Source organism: Mirounga angustirostris, unplaced genomic scaffold, assembly GCF_029215605.1.
Source record: "Mirounga angustirostris isolate CCGP_5_RB_7025 unplaced genomic scaffold, mMirAng1.0.hap1 SCAF_12, whole genome shotgun sequence".
Taxonomy (NCBI): domain Eukaryota; kingdom Metazoa; phylum Chordata; class Mammalia; order Carnivora; family Phocidae; genus Mirounga; species Mirounga angustirostris.
Genome location: NW_026991720.1, coordinates 48,442,864 through 48,463,041, shown reverse-complemented (window position 1 = coordinate 48,463,041; position 20,178 = coordinate 48,442,864). Strand labels below are relative to the sequence as shown.

Sequence of the window (20,178 nt, the reverse complement as noted above, 5' to 3'; positions counted from 1 at the left end):
TGGGTTTAACAAAGCAAAAAGGATGTGCATTAAAAGAGCCCAGGGGTGCCTGGCTGGCTTAGTCAGAGGAGTATGTGACTTCTGATCTTGGGGTCAGGAGTTCGAGCCCCACATTGGGTGTAGAGATTACTTAAATAAGTAAAACTTAAAAAAAAAAAAAAAAAAAGAGCCCAGAGTTGGGGAAGAAGAGAAAATAGAATTTGAAGAAGCTGCTATCTGGCCCATCTTACATATATAGATACTTTCCACATTAGAGTCCAGCTTCCCTCCTACAACAGCCCACTGGCCTTAAAAAATTTCAAAGCACCTTGGGGCACCTGGCTGCCTCAGTTGGTAGAGTATGTGACTCTTGATCTCAGGGCTGTGGGTTCGAGCCCCACACTGGAAGCGGAGACTACTTAGAAATAAAGTCTTTTAAGAAAAGAGATTTCAAAGCACCGTCATTTGGTATACCACATGGCACATGAATCAGGATTCTTAGTTGTAAGCAACAGAAACTGACTATTGGTGATTTAACTGGAACAGGAACATACAGGTAGCTCAGAAAATTGCTAGGAAGACTGAAAGTCAGGCGAGAGCAATGGAAAGCTTAGCAATGGAAAGCTTAGGCGAGACAGCTGCCTCTGCCCCGAACCCTGATGGTGCCAACTGCCGAAGCACTAGACCCGATACTGCCGTCTCTAGCACCTTCACTAGGGCTGTGCTAAAACAGATGGCTCTTCCAAGAAAGCAATGATGTGGCCTTCTCTGACTCACAGTGAGAAATTCCCTAACACCGAAAATACAAACATTTTAAAGCTGAAGTTAAATTTAAGGTTAGTCTGAATTATGTCACTCTCCCATTTTATTTTTTAGCTTGAAATGGAAAAAATTTTATCTCACATTCTTAAGATATGAAGTTCCAACACATGAGGATTAACTGTAAGAGGCTGCAAATTTAACTTTATTAACCACTCATTATGTAATGGTGAGAAACTTATAGAACTTCCCTAAGCCTCAGTTTCTCCATCTGTAAATAGGGATAATAAAACCCACATCATAAGGCTACCGTGAAGAAAAACTGAGATCATTCACTAAGACTCCTAGCTCAACATCTGGTACAAAGAAAGCTATCAATAAATGTTAACATACAAAATAAGTTGTCACAACTTGGTAAAGTCTGGATCTCTCTAGTAGAGGTATTATTTTTTATATACATAATGAATTGCAAATTAAGTCCTTAGGGTCCATAGGGAACATATCAGTGTAGCCAGGATGCCCTCAAGTTCCAAGGTGCCTGAATCAGGCAGGAACCAGGGAGCTAACATGCTATCTGAGTGGCTTGGTCAGGACAATTAAGAAGCTTGGTTTTCTTCTTGATTTTGTCTCTGCCTCATCTGTCAAACCATACAAATAATTTCTGAAATGGAAGAAATAAAATGGGTCATCCCGTTTCTCTTTAACCATGGGATAAGAGGGATGTGCACAACCACCCTTTCTGTAGGATTCATGTAGGTAAGTAGGAAGGAAGAACCCCTCTGGCCATATATCTAGTTATTCAAATCTGCCTATTCTTAGTAACATTTAGATCTTCAGTATTTAATTATTAGTGTAATTAATTACTATGATTACTATACTTAATATAGTAATTAATTATTGATGTTATTAATATATCTATCCTGAGATTAATTTTGCCTGCCATTTTTAATATCCACTTAAGTGCATATTAAAGATATAAGCAAATATTTTTTCTTACCACTATTGCTGCTAGCACCTCTCTGGGCCTCAGTTTCTTCACCTGTAATAGAAAGACCAGATTAGATGATCTGTGATTCTATAACTAAATAATATTAGTAACATTATAATGTTTGTAATAATGGCAAGTCCTTGTTCACTTATGAAAGTTAGTAAAGTAGGAAGGAGAAAAGTATGTTCTTCTCCATACAACTCAATCTCACTTCCTGTAATAAGAGTACTAGGAATAATTGGCTTTTAAAAACTGGCTCTCTTTAGGCCTCATAATATATTCCTTCAAGTTGTTGAACCTGATTCCTCTGATTATTCTCAGTCAAGAAATGCTAAGTTGTTTTTAAGTTTTATTTACTTAAATAATCTCTACACCCAACGTGGGGCTTGAACTCACCACCCCGAGATCAAGAGTCCCATGCTCCTCTGAGCCAGCCGGGTGCCCCAGGAGGTGCTAAGTTGTAAACTCTGAGTGAAGGTAAATTTTTCTCTTTTTCCTCAAATGTGAATTGTGACTGGATTTGCAGTATATAAAATGACCAAATGAAAACTGAGAGATGGAATATCGTGTATTCAAATGTTTCCAATCCTGTGGATGCTAGCTTTCATAGAGACAAAACATCTGTATTTCATATCGAATATTTCCATTTTCATCCACATGTTAGGCATGTCACAGACATAACTTGTGAGTATAAAAGGTGCCTTTCTTCTCCCTGCAAATTGTTCTCTTAATCAGTGTCAGATATGAAAAAAAGTCTCTTATTGTTAAATTAGTCTTCTCATTGACTTATTGTGAAATTTGATCTCTCTCTTTAGCTTTGTTTTCATTCAAGTATTTGTCATTTTCTTATCTTCCCAAGAATGTGTAGCTACAGTTTGCATACATGCCTGATATTAAAATCAGTTTCTCCAGCTCTCTAATTCTTTACCAATGAGCAATTACCCACTATAGTGCCCGGGTCAAACAAAGATAGCCTGATAACTCTCTGTAAAGGATGTATGTGGTTGGCCCTGTGGAGAAGCACTATAGTTCAGTGGATAAGAAAGAGTCTGGGCTCTGGATTCAGTAGACAAGTTACTTAACATCTTGGACCCCTCCATTTCCTTAGCTGTAAAATCAAAATAATAAAAATATCTCTTTCTTGGGGCTGAGTAAGAATTAAATGAGTTAATGTATGTATAGTATTTGACATAGGGTTTGGCTCAGAGTAAACCTAAATAAATACCAGATTTTCAGGATACTGAAAAACCACATAAATTTTAGAGAATTACTTAAAAGCCAATAAGAACAATCACCTTATTTTATAACTTAAGGATCTGAAAGTATAGAAAGGTTAAGAGTTCTGCCCGAACCCATACTGTGAATGAGGAAAGACTGAACACAGGTGTCCTGAATTCCTGTCCAGAGCTCTTTCTAAAGGGACCGGCTCTTCAGGTTGCCGGAAGTCGTCGAGGGCCCTGCCCTCAGGAAGCTTAAGATCCATTGGGGATGGGGCGCCTGGGTGGCTCAGTTCTTAAGCGTCTGCCTTCGGCTCAGGTCATGGTCCCAGGGTCCTGGGATCGAGCCCCACATCGGGCTCCCTGCTCCGCGGGAAGCCTGCTTCTCCCTCTCCCACTCTCCCTGCTTGTGTTCCCTCTCTTGCTGTGTCTCTGTCAAATAAATAAATAAAATCTTAAAAAAAAAAAAAAAAAAGATCCATTTGGGGAGCCAAGACCAACACAAATGGATAGTCTAGTTCACAATCCCAGTTAGGTGCTGCGGAACAAAGCTTGCTGTGTAAAAGGTGTTCTGACGAGGGGCTCAGCTCAAAGAGTGGGAAGCAGGGCGGGAAACTTTCTAGAAAGAAGTGAGACTTGAGGCGGCAAGGCGCCGTTTGACTCTGCAACTGAAAGGAGAGGACATTTGAGAAGCAAGGAGTTCCCTTGACTAGAGAAGCACTAGTCGCTCTAGGAACATCAGTGTTTAGAAACTTCTCATCACTCCTGCAATCCCCACCTCGACCCTTCAAAACATCTAACTTGAACTAGAAGGAGAATGAGTATGTTGCTCAATTAAATATATTTTGGAAATAGCTGGGAGGAGGAAGCCAGCAGGATGTAAAATCTCCCTCCCGCTTTCACATCTTAAAAGATGAACTAGGGGGACTAGGCTTCCGACCTGGGTTTCCCCTCCTGGGGAAGAGATGTTCGGTCCCTCATCCAGGGCTCTTGGGAATGGAAGCCCGGAGCCCCCCACCAGGAGGAGTCAGGCCGCCGCCTGAGGCATCTGAGGCCGCACCTCTCAGCTCCGGCCGCGTCCCGGAGCACCTGGAAGCAAGGCGATGCTGGCGGGGAAAGAACGAGGGAACGGGAGGCCTAGTGGCCCCCCGAGACAAAGCGGGGCTCTTCGCAGCCTCCCGCAAGGTGCCCCGACCCACGCTCGCTTCACAGCCAGCCCGCCCCCCGCCGCGGCCGGGAAGCGCGCAGGCCCCAGGCCGGCCGCGCCGCGCCGCCCGCACACCCGCCAAGGGCCCGGATGCTGCTTCCGCCCCGCGCTGCGTGGGGCCCGCGCGGGACGGGAAGGGAGCGGCGGCGTTTGCCGAAGAGTTCGGAGAGAGGAGGCGGGAAGCTAAGGAAGGCAAAAGCCGTCTTCTCCTCGGTGGCGGGGCCCCGCTCCAGCGCTGCGGGGCGCCGAGGACCCGACGGCCTCTCCCCGCGGCAGGAGCTCCCGTGGGCGCCCGGGACGACGCAGCGCTGCCCCGCGAGCGATCGCCGGAGCCGAGCCTCCGGCAGCTGCCCCGGCGCGTCCTGAGGAGAGGACCTCATTTGTTCCTCAGAATGAATGCGCAGATTCCCGGAACCGTATCGCCGATATTTGGCGGGGAGGGAGGAGGGCCCCTGCTCGTTTCAATCGTGGCTTTCTGCATTCTCGCTGTGGTTCTGCGGCGATTTTTCTTGCAAAAGGAAGCAGGCTTAAATGGCCAGGGCGCCTAAAAAGTATCCCAGTTTAAAAAGAAAAAAAAAAAAAAATCAATAAATTTTTGCTTTTTTTTCTGTTGCAAGCCGTCGCGTATTTTTCCCCTGAACGCCCAAGCCTGAAATGAAAACGCAAAAACAATCTGATTTCTATAGATTAGGCTTGTGACTGGACGTTTTCCACCACATTTTTGGATAGGAAAAAAATTTAATGGGCTGTTTAAAAAAAAAAATGGAGACACGTATTTTTGTTGTGTCTGGAAATGTTGAGAAAAAGAAACGTCGGTCTTTTCATTTGTTTCCAATAAACCCAAAATGCAGTCTTTCCAGACTATTTTACAGGGCGTAATTGGGGTTTGAGATTGGGTGGGGGGAGGTTCATAGGCTAGGCTCTACCAGAATTGCTTGATTGATATTTGCTTTGCTGTTCTGCAATCGAAGTTTAGCTGCATTTGAAGGCTCTAAAACGCTGGGGATTCCACTGACAGCCATAGGTGTCCCTTTGGGCAGCAGGTTCTGCTGAGATCAGTAGGACCCCACCAAGGAAGGAAAATGTGGAAAGTTGTGTTGCAAGGAAATTTTGTTAAATTGTATGTGTATTTGGTACATGAGTGAGTCGTGAAGAAAACTGAGAAATATGGACCAGAACAGTTCCGGAGGCTATGCTATGTCATAAACCAAACAGAAACAAACACAGAAAAAGATTTAGGATTAAGACCCCTCCTGGAATGTTCCTTGCATCTCTAAGCCCTTTTTAGCTGCTCTCTAAGCCCTTTCTAGCTGATACTGACAATTTAATGGAGCTTGAACTTGGGCACAGGCAACTCCTCTTTCATTTATTCTTCCCTAGTCTAGGTTCAAAAACAACAACAACAAATAAAATATGTGTGTTGAATTTTACCTGTTGTATTTTTATATCTTAAGAACGTTTGTCTTTAACAGCAAGCAGCCCAATATTTTAACCTTCAAGCAAGATGGCAGAAACATTCAACTGGAAGGTTATTTCAAAGATTCACGTAATCTTGATGGCTTCCAAATCAAGGACTTAGTGGATGGCTAGTAAACCAGAAGTGGAAAACTGTGAACTATATCTAGCCTGAAACAAATCACATAGAATAAATGGGAAGGGGCAAAATCAAATCAGGAATTTTGAATCAAGAAGTACACTGGCCTCAGAATATAAACTACCCTGATTTTTATTTAGGAAGTAAGGGTAATAATACTAAGTCAAATCAGTCTACCTCTGGGCACCTTATCTTTCTGATTCATAAAATGAGAGGTTGGGTACATGGGTCCCTTTCAGTTTTGATCATCTAGGCACAAGAAGTCCTAAGACAGAACTTTTGTGTGCTATCAGAAATGCAGGCAAAAGTAGGCTTATCTGGAGCAGAAGGTCACCAAAGTTAGCCATCTAATGAGTAGCTTCTCTGATAAGGACGAACTAACTTGTATTCTTGTGTGTATATTGAAAAAAATCATAGCATTTCTAAGAGTGAGAGAGTTATTTTACAATCCCATCCAAAATTAAGATGTTGTCCATGCATTGATTTCAAAATTTTAAAAACAGAAGGGTATCCTGTCATTCAAAACAGTAAATTAAAGACCCAGACTCCAAGAGCTTCTACTGCTAGAATGATTATTCTTTGGGAAGAAGCACAAACAGCAGTGACCGTTGTTTTTTTTTTTTCCCACAGACGTGCTCAGCCATCAGAAAAGCTTAATAAATCCCTATTTAGTATGCATTTATGCAGTGATTACATGAACTTTGACCTCTGAAGAGCTGTAGCAATTAGCTTCAGTGGCCAGCATCTTCTCCCATCATTCCCAACTGGCTTCCTTGGGTCTTCCTTTCTCATCTCAATAGTCTATGCACTAGGAGAGTATAAAATTTTAAAGTTGACTTTCTACCTGAGGTACTTGCTTTTGCACGAGCGAATTACCCCTTCCTCCTCTCACCTCCTGTCTAAAAAGTCATCTCAGATGGATATTGGGGCTCTGATTGTCGGTATTACTCAAACGCAAATGGATTTCAATTCAATCTTGCCCTGTACTTTCGCAAGGAAGATAAGCTCTAACAGCCCGAAGAGCCTCATTTCATAGCTCTTGGCATCTGAAATAAATCGGATCTCTTCTGTCAGGCTAATTTAACATTTTAAAAATATTCAATGTAATTTATTTTAAGTCAAATGAAACCTAGTGGATTGGCAGAAAGCTAGAGAAGGAGAGAGGCTGGGGAAGGGCAGCTGGAAGCTCCTCTCCCCACCTCCAAAAAAAAAAAAAAAAAAAAAGCCAGGAAGGGAGAGGAAAGTGTTTTAAGTTTCTAGTAAACACTGTTTAGCAAAAGAATAATAGGAAAGTTGCCCCTTTCCCAAAGAGGGATGGAACTATAATTGTTGCCTTTAGCAGAGAGCTCAGATAAAGCGCTGGGACTCATTCTAAAGTGACCCATCACTGCATTCATCTCTTCTTGAACTTTCAGTGAACCTGAGATTAAACAGGGGTGAGCAGCTAAGCAGTTTGTTGTTAGCAGCCTTTTCAACAACCCTTTCAGACTGAGTAAATATTGATCGGTTTGAATCTGATTGCCCCAGAGGAAAACACCATGGCATCTGAATAGCCTCCAAAAGTAAACTTTCAAAGGTGAAGCCAAGAGCAGACTTCAGAGCAAGATCTCAACTCACCCTTAAGTTGGGGACACCCTGAATTTCAGGAGTACTTTGAATGAGTGTGAAGGAAGTGAGGAGAAAGTGTTTGAAAACTGGAATTTTGTTGTATAATTATCCCAAGTCCCTAATTGAGGCTCTTGTCCTTTTGAAATTTATCAATAAAATGCTATTTTCTGTTTTCCGTCTTTTGTTGTTTCAGTCACCATTGCTGTCATCTTCAGGGAGCTAACCATGCTCCTCAGGGACCAAAACGGAAAAAGAGAGACCTAGAAATAGGATGTGGTAAGTGCCTCTGATTTAATCGATTGGGGCAACTAAAAAGATACAAATGTTTTCCTTGTTGAAAGGTATATTAATGTTTCCTAAATGCATTGCTTGTTAACTGATTTATTCCACGACCTAGAGAAGGCTTTGGATGTTTAGCCATAATTAATTGTTCTCCTCTCTCTCAGCTACATTAAAACCAGCACCTTGAAGACTGGAATCTCCAGGATTCCAGCGGGTCCGGCCCTGCTTTTAGATATTGAAATTACGGCAGTGGCATGCAAATGACACTTTAACACATTAAAGAATTTGGAAACCAGCCATCTGTTTTGCTGTGTGGCCTTACACTAATAAACAAAAGATACTGTATAAGGTCAGGGTGGGAAATGAAAGAAAGAGTTGGCCGACTTTGAAGTTCTCCTCCATCCACTTGAGTCTTTTAGAGGCAATCCCAGAGCCCAGGATCCCAGAGCCAAGGGGAGGGCAGCGGGTGCCCTTGATATGGCCGCAGCAACTGTGCCTGCAAAGTCCAGGCTTGCCCCCTTTGACAGGGAAGTACAGGAAATCTCCTGGGTGCTCTAGGAGGCCTGCAAATTCCAAGTTTTTGTAGGATTTCTCCTCCCACTGCCAGCCCATCCTTTGTAAAACAGCCTTTGGAGAGGAAGGAAGTCATATGCCTCTATTTGTGATGCTGTATTTCTCCTCTACCCTTGGGGCTAAATTAAAGCCTCTGAAAATGTGCGAAGGTAAAGGAAAAGTGGTAAGAGGTCTGGGGGGAGAGCCATTTTGAACACTTTGATTTGCTGGCTTCCTCTGTTCGAGAGCAGACACTTGCCTCGGTTGGAAGCAACTTGAATATCGAAAGACTTCAGGGCAGCTTTCAAAAGGTCACCTGGAAGAATCTGTTGAGCCCAGAGAAGAAAACAAAAACTTTTTTTCTGGGTTAGGGGATTAGAACTGGGTCATGGATTAGAGCAGACCCATGACAGCCATGCTGGCTATGAAATCCAAGCCGAATCTGATGGGAATGAGATGTGTAACCCAGAGGGGGTGGGCAGGAGAACGTGTATAGCGTGGCAGGAAGGGACGGACACTGACAGGAGGGATGGGAGGAGAGATACAGCGGGTTTACTGAAAATAGACCATACTCAGTTTAAAGGGTGGACTATACCGGAACACTGCTTGACAAGCCGAAAAAGAAGAGGGGTGAGGTGGAGGTCTTGTCCTCAAACAGCTTTATACTGGAGCTCATTAAATGTGAATCTCTTAGCTCTTGGTTCACTGATGTGAGGAAAGACGGACTGAAGAGTTTGGGCTTTTGAAGGGGGTTCTGTTTATATATACGTCAACATTCAGTGGGAGGTGAAAAGGTTAGCACTTGACCCAGGAAGTATTCATGTTTGTTTCAAAAATAGATCTGCTTCATAAATTTCTTCACCATTCATTTTTTTCCATTATGAACTTGGATTGTAATAAAGGAACTATTGTTATTTTAAAGAAAATCAGCCTATTAAATAGGCAGCAGCTAGGTGCTATGACACTCATAGGGGAAGTTTCAGCTACATAATGGAAAGCATTTACTTTTTTCAAGAAAAGGCCCACCTCTGAAAGTACACATCATCCTTCCCTCCTCCCCACGTGAAATAAGCCAACAAATTGTAGCCAAGCCAAATACAGGGATGCTTAAGCTTATGTGAAACTTGAATATATTTACTACAGACATCTTAAGACCCGTAAACTCTGCTCTGGATCACATCACTCCAGGATCTCAGAGCTGTTCATGATTGTACAGGAAAGGGGGAATATCATAGGCTCACAAAGAATAACTGATATAACTCAGTGTGGTACTTCAGGGACATCAAAACATTGTGCGACATGCAAAAGACTATTCACGAATCACACAAAATATACATTCATTGTGCCATCCATCACATTAACAATTGAGCTGAAAATACATCATATCCAGCTAAGATAACTGTGGAAGGAAGAAGCTGGTTTGAATAATACCTTTAGGTTCTGAATAATCCAGCACAAATTTCAAATAGTGTGGCCAGTGAAACAATAAACAGGTGGGGATGGGGAGAGACTTAGCACAGGAAGCAAGGTTTTGAACCTTGTGTTCTGCAGGCCTTCTTAACTCATTGAAAGAGCAAATGCAGGCTACCCTCTGAGGCATCTGACCGAGTTTAAGTGAGCAATTTTATTCTTTAACCCATAATCACATATAAAATTGTACCAGTTTGAGTTACCCACCCTGTTTTAGTCACTTAATCTAAACATTTCTAGAAAATCTGTATAAAGATAAATCTCTCAGGACAAAGTATTTACAACCAGCAAACACACACATGAAATTGAATTAAATTAAGGGATGATTTAATTGTGTAAACACGCTCATAGTGCATCTCTTCTTTATGAGCTCCTGGACTCTCCTTTCTCTCTATCCCACTTTAAGGGCAAAGTAGGGGAGAACTGTAAATACACAGACAGGTAAAGGATAGGCCTCCCTCTGACGTGCTTCTGCTGGCAAAGGAGACTATATTCCAAAGGACATCTGAAAGGAACAGATTCTGTGGAAATCTCCTAAAAGTAGGGAGGGGTGTTGGGGGCCATCAGAAAATTGATTATGGCACCTAATCTGCATCAAGGAGTTAGCACACACACACCAATCAAGCCTCTAATCTAGAATTCTCTGGAAACACCTTATCCTGGCCAGGAGCTCCCCAGATAGGATCAGAAAGGAAGAGAGAGACTGTAAATGGAAAGGAAGATAAGCTAAGAATGTGCTTTGGGTAGGGAGTCCCCAGCCCTCAGAGTAGCCTGGGCTGTGGAGTCTTGGGGCTGGGTGGGCCTCAGTGGGAGGTAGTCAGAGTGTCTGAGGTAGAAGACCCTGGGGAAGGAATGCAGGGCGAAGAGCTGGACTTCTCTGAAGATTCCTCAGCCTTCTCCTCACTTCCTGGCGGGGTGGCAGGAGAGATGGGCAAGAGGCCCTCCTTCTCTCGTTTCTTCTGCTTCATCCGGCGGTTCTGGAACCAGATCTTCACTTGGGTCTCATTGAGCTGCAGGGATGCGGCAATCTCCACCCTGCGGGCGCGCGTCAGGTACTTATTGAAGTGGAACTCCTTTTCCAGCTCAGTGAGCTGCTTCGTGGTGAAGTTGGTGCGCACTGCATTGGGTTGACCCACGTAGCCATACTCTCCAACTTTCCCTGGGGGCATGGTGGGGAGCGATGAGAGAGAAAGAAAAATTTTTACAATCCATATGAGAGCCCCTACACGCTTCAGAGCAACATTCAGGTAGAGGGGAGGGGAGATCAAGAATTTCTCAACAGAAACTAGGCTGGGAAAGGTGACTGATGAGGTGTAAAGTGTTAATCTGAAGTCAACCATTAGAATGGTCAGACCCGTGATTAATGGAGCCTGGAGATATTAACAGAACCACCCCACCACACACACACACACACACACACACACACACACACACACACACCACAACCCTACCCACTTCCTATTCCAGAACCTCTAAAACTCAGCCCTTTGGAAAACACAACAGTCCCATATGCTCCTTTGCCCCACACACCTGGACAATCTCTCCACACTCAACAACACCAGTGGGAAGCAAGAACTTTAAAGAAAAAAAAGTATTAATTTTCCTTGGCAACTAAGCAAACAAGCTCCTTCCAGAACCATCAAGGAATATCCAAGGAATGGCAAGACTGACCTGTTTTGGGAGGGTTTCTTTTGACTTTCATCCAGTCAAAGGTCTGCGCTGGAGAAGACGTCTCTGATGTAGGGGAGCGACAGGCTTCTTGGTGGCTGGCGTGGAGAGGGGACAAGGAGTTATTATACGTGGCCAGGGCCAGGCTCTGGTGCTCTTGTCCATATGAGTGGTGAATGTACTGAGGCGAGCCCACCGCGCCCCCAGCATAACCCTGGTGGTGGTGGTGATGCTGGACCATGGGAGATGAGAGATTTCCAGAGTAAACTGCGGGAGCGCACGAGGGGTACCCACCACTTACTTCTGCTTCCTGATTTAACGCGTAAGGGCTGTAAGGCGCGCCGAAGTTCTGCGCGCCATAGCTTGGACCACAACTCGAATGGGAGTAGGACACCCCCAGGTTCCCGGGAGTCTGGTAGGTGGCCGGTTGGGGGTGGTGATGGTGGTGGTGGTGGGGTGGGCTGATCTGCACCCCCCTGCCCACTAGGAAGCGGTCGTCGCCGCCACAGCTGTTAGCACTGACCGCGCACGACTGGAAAGTTGTAATTCCATGGTCGGAAGGGTAGGCTCGCGCTGAGCAGGTCCCTGAGTCGCCACCGCTGAGGATGGGGTATTCCAGGAAGGAGTTCATTCTTGCATTGTCCATCTGTCACTGAGGGACCGGGTCCTGCGAAGCCCTGGGTGACCGTGCCAACTTTCTCACTTCCTCCATGGGGCCGGAGAAGAAAAATGATATGAATGTACAGTGCGCAAGAGGGGGGGCGCGAGGGCGGAGGGCGCCGGGGGAGGGGCACGTGACTATGTCAGCCAATGGCGGAGCCTCCTGCGAAAGTTTGCTGGCTCCCGCGGTGATGGATCACCGTTTCAGTGGCATTTAAATCCCCGGCGCTCCTCAGTCTAGGTGACGCGCAGTCGCCCCCCCAGGCAGCCCAGGCGGCGGCAGCAGCTGCGGCGGCTGCAAGGGCAGATTCGGAGCGCTGGGCCGAAGGGGAGCAGAAGCCACCTTCTGCGCGCGCCGTCTCCGCTCTCCCCCCCCTCCGGGAGGTGGGGGCTGGGAGGCATCCCCGTCTCCGCCCCTTCCGCACCGCGCACAGAAAGATGAACTGGCAAGAGGTGAGAAGGGAAGAGGGCTCCGTCTCTCTTGGGTCGGGAATCAGTGGGCCAGAGCTCCCCGGCCTGCCACTAGATCAGGGGCCGAGCCCGTAGTGCGCGGAGCAGGAAGGGTAGCTCCCCGGGCGCTTTTACTACACAGTCCCTGCGGTGGGGTCGGGGCAGTGAGGAGCGCAGGGGATAGTGGCGTAGGACGAGGCCAGGCCACCAGCTCTCCAAGCTCCGAAGGGAGAGGGAAGTGCGCAGAGGATTGGCCTGGAGGACTCCGGGTGGGCGTGGAGGGGACAGGAGCAAGGAAAAAAAAAAAAAAAAAAAACTTCCCTTCTCCAAGGAGGGTCTCCGAACCCTACTCCCTCCACCCCAACTGATTATTAGCAAGGCAATGAGGAGCTTCTGTAATTCGACGCCCGGGTGCGGGTGATTGGTAGTAGTTAAGCTTGCCGGAAAAGGCCGGGGGTGGCCGGGCTCTTCGCCCTCCCTCTCTCCTCGCTCTCCGCCCCTTTCTCCTCCCCACTCAGCTTTGCTCCGGGAGCCCTACGGGATCCCGAGCAGCTCGGCCGCTAGATTTTGAAGGGTAGGAGGCGGGGGAGAAAGATGACGCTAGCGGACGTGGCTAGCGTGGGGGCCGGGCGGTGCGCTGCAGGCCATCTGCCGGCTCCCCGGGACCCAGGAGTCTGCGCGCTCCGGCAGGGGCCTCAAAGGGCGAGACCACAGCGCCAGCAAAATACGCTGGACTCCCCCCGCAATGGTGCTCGTTTTCTGGAGGGGGATGTTAGGAGTGGTAGAGCTTCCTTTATCCACTACCCCCCCCCCCCCCCGCCATTCTACTGCACGTCTGAAGTGGGTAGGGGCTGGCAGGTGGGAGGGGCGGTGGACAGATGGCTGATGGTGGACGGGATATTTTCTTCTTCCCCAACAACACCTCCTCCCCTTTGTAACTGACTGTGTAGTTCCTTGTGTGAACCTTCAAGTCTTTCCCTAGAGAGACACGTGCAAATCTGAGCGTCATCCCAGGCCAGGGGTCCTGTTCTCCATCACCCTCATCCTACCCTGATGCTGACGGGGTCGTTAATTGCTGTTTACTATTAGGTTTCGTGTCAACCCTTGGCTTGTAGAGAGAAAAATGCCAAACTGAGACCGAGAATTGATGCATTCTTAGGTAAAAGAAATCCAGAGATCATCCAAGAAGCTTTTGCAGCCAGTGCAGTATAGATTTTTCCCTGACCCTGTTTACCACACCGGAATCGGACAGATAAAATTTATCTGAGGATGGGGTTCCCACTCCCCTCTAGCTTTCCCTCCCCAGTTAGAAGAAGGAAGTTTTGCTTGAGGCAGGCACATTTCAAATGTGTTAGTCACCTCTCAGGTTTCTGCATTCTGTTCTCCACATATAGAAGTTTCCCTCCCCCCCCCAACCTGCCCCCTCCCCCCCCCATGAGGGGAAACTCTTGCAGACATTTGACTACGGATTCCCTCAGTAGCAAAGAAACATTTTCCCCCAAACATTTTCTTTTGAAATGGTATTTTTCTGTGACCTTTGACCCATCCCCAACCGCGGTTAAGAGAGAGCACAGACAGGAAAAGTCACTCCTGCCCCAATTTCAGCACCTGGGGACGTTCATCTTCGAGATGGGAAAAGGAAAGGCGGTCCTCCTGGAGGCGGCTTCCTTAGGAGCTCCAGGCTTCCAACGATGGGGAGAGAAGGGGCTCCTGTCGGGGAGGAGGCAGGACGTGAGGAGGTCCGGGCTGGCATTGCGGACGGTCTGCTTTCCCCTAGTCTCATTCCTGTCCCTTTGTTGGCTTCTTCAGCCCGGGTTTGCGCAAGCCCCTTGGCCGCAGGGCTTGAGCCACAAAGCCGCCGCGGGCCGCAACCGCTCTGTTCCTCCGCTAGTTCTCGGCCTCCGCGCTCCACTCCTTCCACTTGTCTTCCTCCCTCCGGGCCTCATTCCAGAGCCAGCACGGGTGGGGGTGTTTTTCTTGGGACCACATGGATGCACTTGCACTTAAGCCCGCAAGCACTCGCGCCCGAGACCGACCCACCTCCGCGCACCGCTCCCGGCTCCCAGCAGGCCGGACGCTCGCAGCCGAGCCCGCTCCGCCGCGGCTGGCCGCCCAGAGCGCCGCTCTCCCGGTGTTGCTTACAAAGGCGGTCTCCTCTGGCCTCGAGCCCGTAAGGCTTCCGTAGCTCCGTTCTTTCCCCACCCCCACGAAATCCTGGGGCTCGTTCCGCCGTGTAGAAGACCCTGGTTTTCTGAGCGTGTAGGCCAGCGCCCCAGGACTCGAGCTAAAGTCTCTTTAAATGCCCTGGGAGAGTGGGCGAAAGGAGAGCTTGGTCACTAGTTAAATGATGGCCTGCAAGCCACTTGCTGGGCTCAAAACGCCTCTTTCAGGGCTCTTCTACTAGAAAGGGAAGGAGCAAGGAGGAGACAAAACGCCGCGGAGGCCCGGAGCTGTTCATGGCATCCGCGGCTCAGCCAAGCTGTTGTTTTAAAAGAGCAATAAAAATGAATTATGACTAAACGCCTTCTAACTTAATGCTTTCGGACGGGGATCCCCGGCAAATACGTAAGAGGATTTTTATTTGTGCATGTGTTCCTGCAATTGATCTCTTTGATGACATTCTCATTCATAGAAAGCGTTTGATTTATGAGCGTAGGACGAATCTCAAACAGCAGCGGCTCAGCCCTGGCTGCGGCGGGGCCGCCCTGCTCAGCTCTGCGCCTGGGGCTGGAGACTCACCGGGGTCCTCACACGCCTCCGCCGCTGCCAGGATTTCGGGGGCAAAAGGGTGGAGGAAGGTAGGGTGCAAACCCATAGAGAAAGATCGCGATTTCATTGTAACTTCCAAGCCTTAGCTTTTAAGAGCCGGGTTCCTAAATCAACCCGCCCCCCACACATGTTGCTTACACGCTGCGTTTTCTCACGGTAAGTAAGTAGCAGAGCTCAGTAAGGGAAAAATCAGCATGGGGAGATGAAAGAAGGGGGGAAAAAATCAGAACAACCCAGTAACGTGCCCTGGATCACATTTTATTGGTATTTCATTTAAAGTGCTTTTTCTCTTTCCCTCTCTAGAAACTGGGTTAATTTATAACCTAGGGCGCACAAACTCTCCAATTTAAGTCTCAACTTGGTAACCTGACTTCACAGCTTTAATGATCCATTATTTGCCATGTAAACAGATTTAAGAATGAAATATTGATTTTTCTGACCCTGAAGAAAGAATCCTAGAATGACTGAACCAGAGGATTGGAAAGAACCCTTTCTGAAGTGCATTTTCCAGCTAGTAACCATTGTTTTGTTTTGTTTTTGTTTTTCTCTACCTTTTAGGTCTGTTTGCCTCGACCCATCAACAGCTGGGAGACTAATCGACCACACTGAAAATGTTTCCGGGATTGTGGGGGAGGGGTTGGAATGTAGATGTTTGAAACAAATGTGTATAAATAAATGAATTGTTGATAACTTAGTTATTGACCCGAAGACTGGTAGCTTGTTAAAGAAACTCCATGTTCCTCCTTCCTGGAGTTGGGGGTTTCTGTAGGCACTTTATTTCTCCACTTTCAAAAGCTTGGGTTTGGCCCAACTCTGAGGCTGCCCAATCCTGTTTCTATTACCAATTTAAATCTATGGCTTGAACCTCTACACTGAAAAACCAAATCCATTCCCTTTAAAAAGAAAGAAAGAAAAAAAGAAAAAGAACACTTCTCAGAAGTCCTAACCATTTTCTGGCTTTCTTTTTTGTTGTTGTCTATTTGAAGACTTTGAACATGCCCCCTTAATAAATATATTAAAATTAAAAAAGAAGATGAATTGTGACCAGAATTTTATTTACCAAATTAGACTAAAAGAGGGAAAAGAAACTGTTATGAGCCTTGAGAAAGAGGGGGGAGAAAAAAAAATAAGAAAGCTACTTATAGCAAAGGAGAATTTATTCTACCAAAAATACTCATGACAATGCATCCTAATGTAATACAAAAATAAAAAGAAAGTGAAGATACAATTATATGATCACTTTCTTGCAGGCCTCCTATATTGCTTTCAGGAAATCACATAGAGAGGGTCGTTGGATTCGATTCAGAACAACTAAAACTCCAAAATAATCTGGAAAAGATGGCTCAAACTGGATCAGGAGAACCACTAAACAGAAAATCTTCCACATTTAGAGGAGAGACAGGGTAGGTCAAGAAGAAAAGAAAAGAAAAATCAACTCTCGGAATAAAAGAAGGCCAAACCACCTGGTCAAAGGGGTTTTTGTTTTGTGATGCTTTGTTTTGCTTTAATGTTTTTAGTAATTCAGATGCTGCAAGTCGATTGTGGTGAGTGTGTCTGTAAAAAAGTCAAAGCTGTCAGCTGAAATATCTACGGGGCTGTCGAGGGACCCTGGCAAACTGGGCGAGACTGCGTCTGAAAGCTGCAGGCAGGAATCTGTGCAAAAGACGTTAAAGTCCTGCAAAGAGGGGACCTCGAGGGCCTCGGGACTGTCATTGTTTAGGCCAGAGCCACAGTTCTGGCCCATTGTTGGCAAGCAGTTAGAAACAGTGGGTGACTGGTGCTGAAAATGTTTCAGATTTTTCTCATTGCTGGTTAAAGGCGAAACTGGGAAACTTTGGGAGTCGCCATTGTGTCCATTGGGAGCCTGCTGCTGAGAGAGGGCATTTTGCTGAAAAGTGTAACCTTCCCTCTCCAGAAGGGCCCCGGAGACGCTGAGGGCTTGCTCAAAGAGCGACTTCTCTTCCTCATCCTCCTCCACTTTCTCAGAGTCTTCGAGGCTTTTAAATTTCCCTTCGCTGTTTTGGTTCTCCTTGCACTGGGTCTGCCTCTTGTGCTTCATCCTCCGGTTCTGAAACCACACTTTCACTTGTCTCTCAGTCAAATCCAGCAGCGCTGCAATTTCCACCCTTCGGGGTCTGCAAAGGTACTTGTTGAAATGAAATTCTTTTTCCAGCTCTAAAAGCTGCGTGTTGGTGTAAGCAGTTCTCAGGCGCCGCGAGCCCCCGCCGCTGCCATCGGCGATTTCCAGGGATTCTGCGGAAAGGGAAACCAACAAGAGACACACGCACAGTTGGAGGTGGAGGGGTTCGAGCGGGGTTATTCCACTGGAGAATAAATACAGCAGAAAAGATCAACTGCAACAAAATGGCCGCCCTGGATGCAGTAGCGCTATTGTGCCTTTCCTGGGAGCCCAGCCCGGGGAGACCCCATCTCTTCCACCTCCATCAAATTGCTGCCTGTGGCTCCCCCCAACCTCTCCATCCGGGAGCAAACTTTATATTAGCCACACCACAATTTATAATTAATGCATCAGCTGCTTAGCTGAGCAAGAGCGATCTATCACTCTTCATTACTGTCAAAAAGCCAAACTCTAGGACAACTAGACAAGAGGAGGTCAGTTCCAACTCAAATAAATCATCCCACATTACACAAGTTAGGGAAAGTTTTCCCCCCCTCTTCTTAAAAATATATGTGTGTCTCATTGTGCAGCGCAGGATCCCTTTTCTCTCCAGCACACCCACTCCTGAGCCCACAGGGCAAGGGAAGGCAGCCAAGCATCTCTCCCTCTCTCCCCCTTCTCTCCCAGCCCACGCTCCCCTCCCCCATAGCCGCTCCCCGGGCAGCCCAGAAGGGGGAAAAGGGTCCCGGGACCTGGGGCCAAGTCTTTGGACTGACCTTTGTGGCCGAGGCAGGCAGGGCCGGTGGCGGCGGCGGCGGCGGCGGCGGCGGCGGCCGAGGCAGGCGGCAGCGCGGTCTTCTTGGCCGCCTTCTTCTCCTTCATCCAGGGGTACTCGGGCGGCTGCAGGGCGCCGGCGGGCACTGGGCTGCCGCGGCTGCCCGCGGGGCTCGGCTTGGGGCGGCCGCCAGCGCCGTGGCGAGGGTGGCTGCCCGGGTTCAGGCTGGGAATGGTCTGCTCAAAAGGAGGAGGAATCAGTGTCGAGTGTGAAAGCGTCGAGGTCTTGATTGATGAACTTTGAAATGTATCAGCGACAGGGGGAAAAGATGTCAGGCACTCAGCGAGCGACGGCTGGCTATTGATAAAACCAATCTCTCGCTCAAATTCGTAATTCATGGCCTTCTCCTTGGAGCCCCCTCGGAGAAAAAGTTCCCTCTTCTGGAGGGGCTTTGGGGGGGCAAGGCCCAGGAAAAAGGCGAGAGCAGAGGGAAAAAAATCTATCATAGAAGATCGCTGCTGGGGTGTTTTTTTTCTAATTCACTGATTACAGCCGTATGGGGACCGCGCTACTATTAAACTATTGAATTCATGGAGACAAGGTTGAAATTGGACCGAATTGGCTGTCACATGATTGCTTCTGCCCAATGACAATTTGGGCTTTAATCAAAAGAAGCCACTGTCTGTTTGATTGATCCAAAAAAGTCGGGAAGGAACGCCTCATTGGGGGCCAGCGAGGCTTTATTTACACTTTTTTCATGGCAAAAATACATAGATGTGGGTGTGGGTGGGGATGCCCGGGAGTGCGTGGGGGCGAGGGTGCCTGCCTGCCTCCCGATCAGCATAGATCTGCTGTGTGTGCGCCCGGGAGTGTGTGGAGTGCGAGTGCGAGCCCTGCTGCCGGGCCCGCCGGCGGCTGCCCTCTGCCTCCCCCGCACACTCCGCGCATTGTTTGGGACTGTCGGGAAGACGCCTCGCACCTCACAAATCATTTAAGCACCTCAGTCTGACGCCTGCAGTCATTAACAAAGTAATCCATTAATCTTCAAAGTTTTGACACCCGAGAGCCCCGCATCCCAGCCACATAAGTTCTGCTAAGGCTGGAGGAAGGAGCAGAGGGAGAGGGGAGGTGAGACAGGGAGAAGAAAGAGAGAGGGAAGGAGGGAGGGAGGGAGAGGGGGAGAGAGAGAGAGAGAAAGAGAGAGAAGGAGAAGGAGAGAGAGGAGACACAGAAAAGAAAGGATTAATTTTGGGGTCTCCCCTCTTTTATTTCCCCTTTCCTCCTCCCCCTTTTCTAAAACCAGTTCCTGGATCTCAGAAGTGATCCCTGTTTTCCTTCCTCTCTGTCTTTCCCTCTTTTCCTCTTTTTCCCTCTTCTCCCCTCTCCCCTTCCCTCTCACTTCTATCCTCCTCTCCTTCGCCAAACCTCTCCTGCATGCCCTCGCCCCCCTCCCAAAGCCCAGCTCCGAGTGCGCGCCCCTCGGACCCGGACCCCGGCCCATTGTTAGCCGGCTTTTCCAAGGCAGCTATGCATCTGGCTCCAGAGGGAAGCGGAAGACGGGAGGCGGCTCTCGAAGCTTCCCAACCTTCCTGTGCCATCAACTTTTCAAGAGTGGCTGGAGAAAGATAGATGCATGTGCCAAGCAAGACAACAACCCCAGGTCCATGTGTCCAAATCCCTGTAGCCAGGGCGGCGGCCAGCCAAAGCAATGCCACCCCGAGCAGGCTCCTGCAGCTCCTGGCATTCTGGGTTTCATACCCTTAGGGCTCGGGTGCGGTGAGTATTTCTGATTTCCAGGAAGTCTGTTGGAAGTTAGCAGCAGGGAGGGAGAAGGTGCTTGTTCCTCTTTTTTTTTTTTTTTTTTTCCTGTCTCTTTTCGTCTCCTTTTTCTCCTGGTCCTTGTCGCTCCGACTGGGGGCTTGTGGGTTCAGAGGCAAAGCGTGCTCCCTGGCAGCCCCAATTGTCTCCCGCACCTTTCTGCTCCTTGGCCACCAGGGATGTTTGCACTCAGGTTCTGCTGTGGGAAACAAGCACCGCAGGTGAGAGAGGGCAACCTCAGAAGGAATTGTAAAGGTTCTCTT

The 20,178-nt window shown here is 47.8% G+C and overlaps 2 protein-coding genes and 2 long non-coding RNA genes across 7 annotated transcripts in view; 1 reads left to right on the top strand and 3 right to left on the bottom strand.

Annotated features, from left to right (window-relative positions):
• LOC135362187 (uncharacterized) overlaps positions 1 to 4,529 on the bottom strand; it is a 144,818-nt gene extending 140,289 nt beyond the window's left edge. The window contains exons 1-2 of the long non-coding RNA XR_010406662.1: positions 3,884 to 4,529; positions 1,736 to 1,777 (exon numbers count right to left, since the gene is read on the bottom strand). This is a non-coding gene — a long non-coding RNA (uncharacterized LOC135362187). The remainder of the gene's footprint in view (positions 1 to 1,735; positions 1,778 to 3,883) is intronic.
• A 4,770-nt stretch (positions 4,530 to 9,299) lies between these two features.
• HOXA1 (homeobox A1) lies at positions 9,300 to 15,004 on the bottom strand. Of its 3 annotated transcripts, none has more exons than XM_045864531.3 (4): positions 14,475 to 15,004; positions 14,043 to 14,144; positions 11,328 to 12,030; positions 9,300 to 10,815 (listed from the first exon to the last, which is right to left on the bottom strand). In XM_045864531.3, the coding sequence occupies exons 3-4, from the start codon at positions 11,968 to 11,970 to the stop codon at positions 10,460 to 10,462; spliced, it is 999 nt and encodes a 332-aa protein (XP_045720487.1). In that variant the 5' UTR covers positions 11,971 to 12,030; positions 14,043 to 14,144; positions 14,475 to 15,004; the 3' UTR covers positions 9,300 to 10,459. The 3 variants fall into 3 exon arrangements, with proteins under 3 accessions (XP_045720487.1, XP_064431205.1, XP_064431206.1); XM_064575135.1 differs by having other exon boundaries at positions 11,328 to 12,026; XM_064575136.1 differs by lacking the exons at positions 14,043 to 14,144; positions 14,475 to 15,004 and having other exon boundaries at positions 10,629 to 10,815; positions 11,328 to 11,422; positions 11,626 to 12,141.
• On the top strand, positions 12,302 to 16,235 carry LOC123835464 (uncharacterized). The gene is made up of 2 exons (XR_006788743.3): positions 12,302 to 12,437; positions 15,762 to 16,235. It is a non-coding gene; the product is annotated as an uncharacterized LOC123835464 (long non-coding RNA).
• On the bottom strand, positions 16,231 to 20,026 carry HOXA2 (homeobox A2). 2 transcript variants are annotated; one of them, XM_064575134.1, is made up of 3 exons: positions 19,856 to 20,026; positions 18,099 to 19,196; positions 16,231 to 17,456 (listed from the first exon to the last, which is right to left on the bottom strand). In XM_064575134.1, exons 2-3 carry the CDS (start codon positions 18,601 to 18,603, stop codon positions 16,717 to 16,719), a joined length of 1,245 nt encoding a protein of 414 aa, XP_064431204.1. In that variant the 5' UTR covers positions 18,604 to 19,196; positions 19,856 to 20,026; the 3' UTR covers positions 16,231 to 16,716. The 2 variants fall into 2 exon arrangements, with proteins under 2 accessions (XP_064431204.1, XP_045720488.2); XM_045864532.3 differs by having other exon boundaries at positions 18,099 to 20,026.
• Positions 20,027 to 20,178: the final 152 nt, after the last annotated feature.